Genomic DNA, 10,276 nt, shown 5'->3' with positions numbered 1-10,276 from the left:
CATCATTTGGCAAGTGAGAAGATCACCTGAGACTGACTGCTTTTTTCAAGCAGTGAAATTTTGAAGCCTGCACTGCTACACACTACAAACAGAAAGGCAACAAACTTTTCAGGATGCCTGCCTGGACCCCACCCTGTTTTATCTCTCTGCTCCCATCACGCACATGAGCGGCAGGAGCTGGACTGTTGCTTCTTGATCAAACAACATGTGCAACACATTTAACACTAAGCAAACCACGTTTGGCTTAAAGGCATTCTACATTTAGAGCTGAAAATAAAACAAAATAAAAATACCTACAAATAATAAAACAAATAAAATAAAACAAAAGCCACACTCGGGTTACAAGTTGGCGAGGCAACGTCGCAAGAGCGTCAAGAGCAGATTATCGACCGAGGAAACACAATCAATGAACACAACAAACCTTAAAAGAACTTGAACAAGATCAGTGCATTAAGTCAGTCCGTTCAGTCTGTTATTCCTCGGAATCTTCTCTGCTGGCTCTTGCATGAGCCACACAAAAGGCAATCTCTTAGTCTAAACGGCTAAAAACTGAAATAAAACAAACACTGATTTTAAAATGCAAGCAAGAAAAACTTGTGCAAAAAAATGTAAATCAAAAATCGCATTTCTCTCAGCTGTAATGCAAATGGCTGTGGTCGTAGTGTTTTCTTGCATTTCTCTTCAGATCTCGGACAAGGTTCTTTGTCAACCTTTACCGAAAAGCATGAGAAAAATGACTACTTTGACAAAGTCCGACGGGGCGTGTCCCATCACAGGGGCCGAATATCTGGGTCGGGTAATTTGCCAGTGACTCCTGCGCCCTTACTTCTGGTTGTTTTCTCTCGGTGGTGACAGCAAAGCGACCAATCACTGTCATCGTGAGATAAACAAAAGTGAAAGCTCCTAAAGCCCAATCGCACTGGACTCATGCCATGCATTTCTCAGCGTGATGGGCAGGTGTCGAGTCTTTGCTCCGCAGTTGATGTAGCTTGATCTGGATGTGGATCAATCTGATGGAGAGGGGAAGAGAGAAACAGCTGCCGTGAGTGGAATGCATTAAACATGGCTGAAAGCTTCACGCCTTCCACCAAAACTAAACTAAAAGCTTACCTCAGAGTAGGGTGGAGGGGGTCGGAAGCGGAACTCCTGGATATAAGCAAATAGCGGGCCATCAAAGTTCTCCCGCCCTGAAGACACTTCCAGACAGCTCTGCCTCTGTTCTTCTGTGACCACCTCTGCATAGGCTGGAGGAGCTGCGTACAGCAAAAGCAAATGTTAATACTGTTACCATGCTAAACACATGGTTTCATCTTTGCACACAATGTGATCTACATGTCCTCTTTTGGTGTCTTATTCAAAGAAATATTAAGCAACAAGTTAGAAGGCTTCTACAGACTTTTCTATCTGTGTAATCTAAAAAACTCAGACTCAAATCACATGACCTCCATCTTCATATATTGCAAACATCCCTTAAAACAAGTGGTTAGTGGTACTAACTGACAACCTAGGAGACGTTCCTTACCTTCAGGCCTCTCAGGGAGGGTCAAGCCTAACCAGCTCATGGTCATGCTGCATTGGCTGCTCACAGAAGATGTACGGCTACCGAAAGGGTGGAGAGGGATGGTGCCAATCACCAGGGGCAGGTTTAAAGACAGGTTCATGGCTCCTGGGATGTCTACATACACCTGATAATAAAAGAAATTGGGCTATAAAATTAATCATTTCACAAACAGTGCACCTTTGTAAAAAAACATTCCAGCATTTCCAGATCCAAATGCTCCTTCAGATCCCCAAAGCAAACAAACGGTTCTAATATACAACCACAGTGCGCTGTCCTAACCTTTACCTCAATGCCAAAATCTCAGTTGGCCAGGTAGTAATTAATCTTTTCTTAACCATTAAAATATTTGTGTCCAGGATGCAGCGAGCTTAGAGACTGTAGAGCAGGGTTCCTCAAATATTTCCCTGGAGGGCCAATCTGCTGCAGAGTTTAGCTCCAACCCTGATCAAACTCACCTACCTGTGATTTTCTAATGATCTTGAAGACTCTGATTAGCATGCTCTGGTGTGTTTGATTAGGGTTAGAGATAAACTCTGCAGGAGTGGGCCAGATTTGAGGATCCCTGCTGTAGAGTATACTCTGATTTTCAGAGTGCTATACATGAATAGTGCTTATAAACAGCCGTTGAAATAGTATTCTCACTTATAACAGAGTAGAGATTTGGACCATGAAACAGTATTTAAAAGGTCACAAATTATTAAGTGGATTCATTTATTTGCGAATACAGGGAGCCTGCTTAAAACAAGTAGGAATGACCCATTCATTGTGCCAGAGTATTTTCAATCACACAAAAAGGCAAGAAAATAACATTATGTATTCACACTCACAGCATATCAACAACGTTTCCTTAGAACTGAGTCCATTAAAATAGTAAACTTAGATCCTGAGTCCTGACTATTACACAGTAACAGATTGGTTTAAGGGGATAATAAGCCATTAACACTCAATGGCCTGAATTTCATTAGATATTTTAGGCTGATCTTCTTATCAGCATGTGCTGGAGAGAATTTGACATAATCTTATTATCATTCATAGTGCTGCATGTGTGGAAGTGCAAGAGGGGCTGTCGAGGAAATGATCCTTCAGCTGCTTGAAATCGACATGGATTTCTGAATTATTTGCATTTTTAAGATACTGAGATTACCAGCATTTGTAGAGATGATCGGTAAGTTTATGTGCACCCCATAAGACTTCAAAATCAATACAAACTATAAAAGCACATGACTTACCATGAGTGAGTATTCCACTCTAATGATACTGCAGTCAAGGATGGAGGGTGATATAGGGGGAATCTTCAGCATCTTTCCATTCCATGTTTCCGTCTTGCCAGAAGAAAGCGACTCCCCTCGGATGTTGGCCACCAACTGCTTGATCTCCTTCATTTTCCCTTTGGCAAAGAAGGTCTGCGTTTGGTAAATCGCGGCCTTTGGCACAACCATACGCGAAGAGCAGTTTTCAATTTCAGCAAAGATTTGAATGGACTCCCCTGTGTGAAGACATTATATATTGTTAATGGTACAAAATAGTATCAAGGGGTATCATGTAGTGCTGCAACAACTAACTTGATTAAAATGATATTAATCGATAATTAAAACAAATCTGAACTATATTTGATTATCGCCAGTCGCGACACTTTACAGTAGCAAAAAATACATTTCTATGAGCAAAACACATCTGGAAAACAGTGCAGGACAGAGATAAGCTGCTGCTGCGGCAAAAGTGTACAACCCAAGGTGTCCAAAACATGAGAATGCATAATTTTAAAGGGATGTTTTCTCAGTTTATTCACCTTCATGTTGTTTCAAACATGTATGAATTTATTTCTTCTGTTAAACACAAAAGAAGATCATTTGTTCAATAGAAGAAAGAAACTCATGTATGTTTGGAACAAGTTGAGGGTGAGTAAATGATGACAGAATTTTCAACTATGCCTTTAAAGGCCAATTCACACCGCACAGACAAACGCCAACAAACTCCAACAAACAAGTTGGCCGTTGGATTTAGAATCTTATGAAAAATAACTGTCATGTTCACACTGCACCAACAGACACCGACCAACTCTCACTGACTGGGGAGAAAATGGATGATCCTATATCTATAAGCATGTTCAGTCGGGTGAAAACAAACTCCAACCAATGCCAACCAGTGCCAACAGGGGTAACACACTGATCCAACAATCTACAACAGACTAGTTTGCTGGAGTTTGTTGGCGTTTGTCTGTGTGGTGTGAATTGGCATTGAGCTTCAAACAAGTTTATAGTTTAATGTGGCTTTCCCTGTCACACTTTTTCCCATCTGATTAATCAAAAAAAAAAAAAAAATTAACAGATTCATGGATTATCAAAACAATCATTAGTTGCAGCCCTAGTATAATGTAAAAGTACAGTGGGGTCCAAATGTATAATGAAAATGTTAACTGACAGAAGATTTACCTGGAGTATAACCCTTCCGTTCAATTTTGGCACTTAAGGAGATTGGACCTGAGGTGCAAAACCAGCAGCATAGCGTCTTTTCTTTAGTTCCTGCCTGGGGAGACTGTGCAAAATAGAATAACAACACTTTAAAATCCAAAAACCTTGACTGGTCATTGATGCAATGATGCAAATGATGTAAACACTCACCAGCAGGAGAGGAGTGTTGATGTCAATGTGTTCAAAGACAGTGAACTCTTTCTTGGTCTTCATGGGCAGAAGCCATGGCCTGTGCAACTCGGCCTTCACCCAATAGCGCACACTGCCATGCTTTCCTTCGAACGAGGTAGCCAGAGGTCTGCATGTCCGTTACACAGAGAACATTTGAATAAGAATTACAATATACATTTCAAGTGAATAATTTTATTTGGGGCCATATCTGACCGACACTCACGTTTGTGGAAGCTCAAAGCTGAATGCATACTCATGTCTTCCTGAATGAATAGTGGTGAGTCCCTCCTCAGAGTTATCATCATCTGAAACAGAAGAGAACAATATTCCAAATATACCTTACCTGCCAAAGCATTGATCATCTTCTTGTTTATTATTACATTATCTAATTTATTCAAACACATACACTTCTGCTAAATTCATAAATGCAAACATTTTGATAAAACAACAGTTGATTGATTCTCATACACCCCAGCAAATTATGATATGCATCAATAGTATGTTGTACCCATGAATTATGAGTGTTTCATCACAACTATAATGATTGCACTTTGTGCACAGGTGTATTCAGTTTCAGTATTCATTCTGAATGGGAGAGAGAACTACAGATCCACTGCAGTTCACGTGAAACATAAGGTAAATGTGAAACGAAATTCCAATGTTAAATAATTTGTTTGTGTAACACTGAAAAACACCGGCGGCTTTCGTTTTCCCAGCTAAGCACTCAGCTTTGTGGAGCCATGGTAAACAAGCACGGAGCTGTCAATCAAGGGCAGACTCCAGCAAGAGAAGACCGGCCTAAACCGGAGCAGGCTGCTTCCTCGTGCCGGCGCTCTCGTTACCTATTCAGTGTGCGGCAGCCTCCCATTGAATCAAGTCCATCTACGCGTGTGCTGCGGCGTGGACCTCAAGAGTAGCCTATTCTCCCATTCAGCCAAACACGTGAGAGAAATATGACAAAAAACACACACCAGAAATAAAAAACGACAGAAAACCGACCAGTTTCAATAATAAATCGACTTTTATTGTAACAATCACTAACACAGAAGCAGCAAAGACAAATAGATATGACTTAGATTAGATTTTTACATGGGAATGCATTTCTTTGCAACTAACAAGGTCATAACATGCACTATTTGATTTGTATACAAAGAGTTTCAACATTAGGCAAATATTGACTAGATTTCCACCTCAGGCTAACAAAAACTTCTCAACAAAAAAAGAAAAAGCAAATGAAAATGTAAAAGTTATTATACAATTTGGATGTATTAATGTCACGTTAACCACTGGGTTAAGCAACCTTTCACACTTGTAATTTTTAACCCTGTGTTTTCAAGCTAACGTTACAGTGCGGTGGTAGAACGTTACAGCAAGTTGTTTGGCAACAGACCTTCAATAAACTGCCTCGGTTGCTTAGCTCATTAAATATTCATGAGCTCCAGTTGCAGAAACTGTGGAACGCGCTGTACGAGAAAATTAAAAATGTCAAACAACTAACTGCATTAACTGGAGTGAAAACATACAGTTGGTTTTCGCTTTTGTCCGTTAAAAAGTGACTTAAACAGTCAGAGCTGACAAACAAATTATAGGAGGGATCAGCAGTTATCAAAACAGCTCCTGAGAAGTTTTCGTCATAAATATGCAGACGAGGATTTATACAGTGCGAAACGATATAACCCACGAATAGCCTATATTTACTCAGAATTTTAGAAAGGACATGAGTTAACAATTTCAAGTGTGAAGAGCCTATACAAAAACGAACCAAAATACTAAACAAAAAGGTTGTCAGTCAGCCTTAACGATTGAATATTGGACCACTGAATGCATTTAAATTTAGCTAAAGTATGTGAATAGGTTGCATATTACAGCCATGGTGCAAAGTTGCTGCTGTTTTTCTGACTTTCCGCAAAAGCATGATGTCATAGAATACACATTGATCCCTCCACCAATCAGAGACAAGAACAGCTAGACACTGCATCAAAACAGGATTGAACCGCTTCGAACGATGGGTGGAAACTTAAGACATTATGCTGAAAGATCTGTCATTACTGTTTTTAATACGTGATCTTATATAGAATTGGATGTAGTTTTTCCGAAATAAATATACAGATTGAACACCGAAACGAATCTTGATTTTAATAAGGCTGTAGCATGAGATGAGCAAACTGTGTGGTCACCATTCATTCAAGCTACGTTACTTCACTGACACCTGAAAGAATCCTGAAGTATAGTCAGAATAGAAAAAATGTGCCGAATATCACGCATTTTGGTGATTTAAACGGGATAGTGAAAATGCGGCATTCACGTCTTGCCAATTCATTATTTCTAATGAATGATGAGTCTGTCATGTAATGTCCCATGTGGTATTTGTGGGTTTGATTAAGCCAATCGATTTGAACAAATTAATACATAAATACAATAGAACAAAAAGGAAAATAAATATATATGAATGCACACAATAGTGTCTACAGGTCCACCGGTCAACAAGTACTGTGCAGCATCCAAAGTATGTCATGTCATCCTGGACCACTGAGCATCCCACCAGTACATTCAACTGCCCTTTTCTCAACAAATCTACACTGAGAGCATGTTTGATCTGTATGCTTACCTCTTTCATGGCCAATAAGGATGTCTCTATGATTCAGATATTCCACTTCTTCTGTGTAATTTTGAGTGTAGGCAGTGTTGGATCCAGCATTTCGTGATTCTGTCCAACGGACTTTTGCGAATCCTTTTGCATGTATTTTAAGTGACTTCACGCGAATCTCCCCGGTGACTTCAATAATAACTCTTCCTGAGACGGAGTCCCCGCTGGAGAAAACAGGGACATTGCTGTCATTCAGACAGTCGTAGCTTACAATGAAGCTCTTCACCTTTCCTAGCACCATGGTGGCAAGAAAATAAAATGTACAAAGTTCTCTAGACTAAACAAAATCACAAGGCAAAGTCTATGAAAATAATCGCTTATGAAAAAAAGCAAGAGATAGCACTGTGTAGTGTCATTGAGATGCGAGAGCTGAATAACAGCAAAAGATGCTGTTATCGCGTCTCGGCGAAGGCTTGATGGTCTGCAATGAAAGACAGCGAAATTTCGCCACCGGCTCACTTTAAGCGCTGCGCTTGTGAAAAACAAGTTAGTGCGCATGCGCACGGCTGCTATCCGTCCCCCTTCTTCCGCTTTTTGTGCAGTTCTTTGACAGGGACTCAGGAGAGAAATAACAGAGAACAGCTGAGCAGTGTATTAAAAAAATACGTGGACATTTTTTTTTCACACGTTTGTAGAGCCCTACATTAATATTTGAACAGTTTGGTTATACAGTAACATGTCATAGGCTAGATTGTTAAGTGAATTTGGGCTCTAATTACTCGGTGGGTATATATTATGCACAACAGGAACAAAATATAGCTGACGATTTATTGCTCCCCCCAACATATTAGCTCTCAAACAATACAATTGATTTTAGTTAAAATATTGTTTTACCGTTTGCATCCCAATGCATCGTTGCTCATGACATGCTGATATGTTACATTTTGATAAAGATGGTGATTTGATGCCAATTGGTACCAGTCTTTATATCATAATTTTTTATATATTATAATATATCATAATAATGTCTCTTGAACTGAATATTTGCAGGAACCTAATTTTCAGTACCCCCCCCCCCCCCCTCCCCCTCCCAGATATTAGGCCAACTTTCATATTTTTATATTCTTAATTTCATATGTTGTTTCTAAATTTCATAATTCCTGTTTTAATGGGTTTGTGTAGCACCTTTGATGGCACAAAGATATCTGCTATAGATCTACAGTACTGGTTCAGTTATGAAATATTAAAACTTATGCGCCACCCAACGGCTGCACAAACTCTGTGCGTCCCTCTGTCTTCCTTTAGTCGCGGCGCGCGTGTGTGAACGAGTTACGCTGGTTTCTGCTGCCCTCTAGGGGTTTGTTGGAGAGCAGTAATTTAAAACTTTCCTTTGTGTGCAGTCAGTGGAGTTGAAGGTGGAGATATTTGTTCAAATTCTCATTTGAATTTACCTAAAGTGAAACAGACACATCCCCACCAATGTTCCCTCTAATTTTTTTCTTGCTGAGCAAAACTTTTCTCTATTGGGTGGACATTTCGGGCACCTGAGCAAAAACACTTTATACCAGAGCTGTACAGAGTGCACACAAAAAAGTGTGTAACTTTTAACTTTAATGTGCTATTTATATTTGATTTGACCCTTGATGTAACTAAATGATGTACATTTTAGGTTACTTGAGAAAATATTTTTACAGTACAATACTCTGCCGTTCAAAAGTTTGGGATCAGTAAATTTTTTAAAGACGTTTTTAGGCTCATCAAGGCTGTATTTTTTTTATTAAAAATACTGAATATTATTTCACAAAATAATATTGTGAAATATTATTGCAATTTAAAATAAAAGTTTTCTATTTTAATATAATTTATTCCTGTGAAGAAAAGCTGAATTTTCAGTGTCACATGATCCTTCAGAAATAATTCTAATATGCTAATTTATAATCAATGTTGGAAAAAGTTGTGCTGCTTAATACTTTTTTGGGACCTGTGATACAGTGGAAGATGTCGTCAGGTGGCGTCCAACTTTCCTCGGACGTTTCGACCCTGAACCACAACGTCCTCCAGTTGGCAGGTCGGCAGTGATGGCCAGTTATTGCCCATCTTCTCCTTCAAGCTTCCAGCTCAACTCCTCCCACGTACTCCAGAGCCAACAAGAGGCCCTTTCCGCTGCCTCCCCCAAACTGCGAGCCGCTATCTTCCTCTCCCTTCCTGCTACTCCCAGGGCTGTTAACATCTTCCACACAGACTGCGCCGGGAAACCTCTGCTGCCAACCTCAACTGGAAATAACCAAGTCTGCCACCCTTTGACCCTGTATTGTTGGATTAGGTCCTGGTACTTGGTAGCCTTCCTCTATGAGACCTCTTCGCAACCGTCTTCCCACGGTACCATTAGTTCTATCAGGATAATCCTCTTCACCTCCTCAGACCATATGACCACATCAGGCCTCAGGGATGTTTGGACGGCCTGGGGAAAGTGTAGTTTCCTACCCAGGTCCACCCTCATCTCCCATGATCGTGCTGCCTGTAAGAGACACTTCTTGGTATTCTTGGGGGAGGGTGGCTTCTCCCCCTCCCTGATGAACTGGATATATGAGGCTGGCCTCACATTGGTCTGGCGCTTTTTCCATCTCTCCTGCTCCAAGATGTCAGCCAGTGCACAGAGGACCTTGTCATGACGCCATCTATATCTTCCCTGGCTGAGTGCAGTCTTGCACCCCACCAGAATGTGCACCGATGTACCTCTCCCTCCACATAGACTGTACAGTGAGTCCTCCCTCATTCCCCACCTATGCAGATTTGTTGGTGTTGGAAGAGTGTCGTACACTGATCGGACCTAGTCTCCAAAGTTCAGGCGACTTGATTTTTCTCTTTGGTAGGTCCCACTTAGTCCAGGCTCCTTGTGATCCAAGTTCCACGGCCTTTGACCTTCGCCTTTCTTCCTCCAGGTGTCGGACCTCGGCTTGGATCATATCTCTCTTCTGCCTTGGGTCTGCTTTCCCCCATTGTTGGAAGTGGTTGGTCCCGAGTCCTTGTCTCCCCATGCACGGGTCCCCGATGATGTCCTTCAACCTCAGCATGCCCTCAGCCTGCGCCACTGATGTGTCAGCTGCCTACTTGCATCCTGATCTTATGGTGATGCCTGCATCTCTGACCTTTTCATCACTGGAGTCTCTATACATAAATCACAGCCCTACACTTTGCCACCGTAAACTCTTTGACCACTGATGATATGGGTAGCTGTAACAGTCCAGACCTAATGTATAGCCCTACTGATGTGAAGCTTGGTGGAATTCCGAACCACCTGCGGAGGTGTTTATTTACTCGCCTCTCGACTCCTTCCACAGATGTCATAGTCACTACATAAATTGTCAGTAGCCACATGAGTCTTGGTAGCAGACCATGCTGAAACAGCCAAGCCTTGAACTTTCCTGGTAAGCCTCTATCTTTCTCAACCATTAATCTGCCTGCTTCTCTGTCCTAGATACGCTG

At 41.1% G+C, this 10,276-nt stretch overlaps 1 protein-coding gene across 2 annotated transcripts; it reads right to left on the bottom strand.

The window, feature by feature from the left end:
* Positions 1–252: 252 nt before the first annotated feature.
* On the bottom strand, positions 253–7,327 carry LOC306869643 (arrestin domain-containing protein 3). 2 transcript variants are annotated; one of them, XM_079416486.1, is made up of 8 exons: positions 6,812–7,327; positions 4,427–4,508; positions 4,183–4,330; positions 3,994–4,096; positions 2,791–3,047; positions 1,523–1,685; positions 1,111–1,253; positions 253–1,010 (listed from the first exon to the last, which is right to left on the bottom strand). In XM_079416486.1, the coding sequence occupies exons 1-8, from the start codon at positions 7,089–7,091 to the stop codon at positions 942–944; spliced, it is 1,245 nt and encodes a 414-aa protein (XP_079272612.1). In that variant the 5' UTR covers positions 7,092–7,327; the 3' UTR covers positions 253–941. The 2 variants fall into 2 exon arrangements, with proteins under 2 accessions (XP_079272612.1, XP_079272613.1); XM_079416487.1 differs by lacking the exon at positions 6,812–7,327 and adding an exon at positions 5,046–5,064.
* Between the last annotated feature and the right edge of the window lie 2,949 nt (positions 7,328–10,276).

Source organism: Barbus barbus (assembly GCF_936440315.1).
Source record: "Barbus barbus genome assembly, chromosome: 5".
NCBI lineage: Eukaryota > Metazoa > Chordata > Actinopteri > Cypriniformes > Cyprinidae > Barbus > Barbus barbus.
Note: the sequence above shows the minus strand (reverse complement) of the source record. Positions and strands in the feature narration are given on the sequence as shown.

Excerpts from the sequence above, each read along its gene's own strand:
- LOC306869643 (XM_079416486.1), bottom strand. The coding sequence starts at position 7,091 with ATGGTGCTAGGAAAGGTGAAGAGCTTCATTGTAAGCTACGACTGTCTG. Across the intron at positions 1,686-2,790 it reads GAGTGGAATACTCACTCATG|GTGTATGTAGACATCCCAGG; the intron begins GTAAGTCATGTG and ends TTTTATTATCAG. Across the intron at positions 1,254-1,522 it reads CCTCCCTGAGAGGCCTGAAG|CTCCTCCAGCCTATGCAGAG; the intron begins GTAAGGAACGTC and ends TGCTGTACGCAG.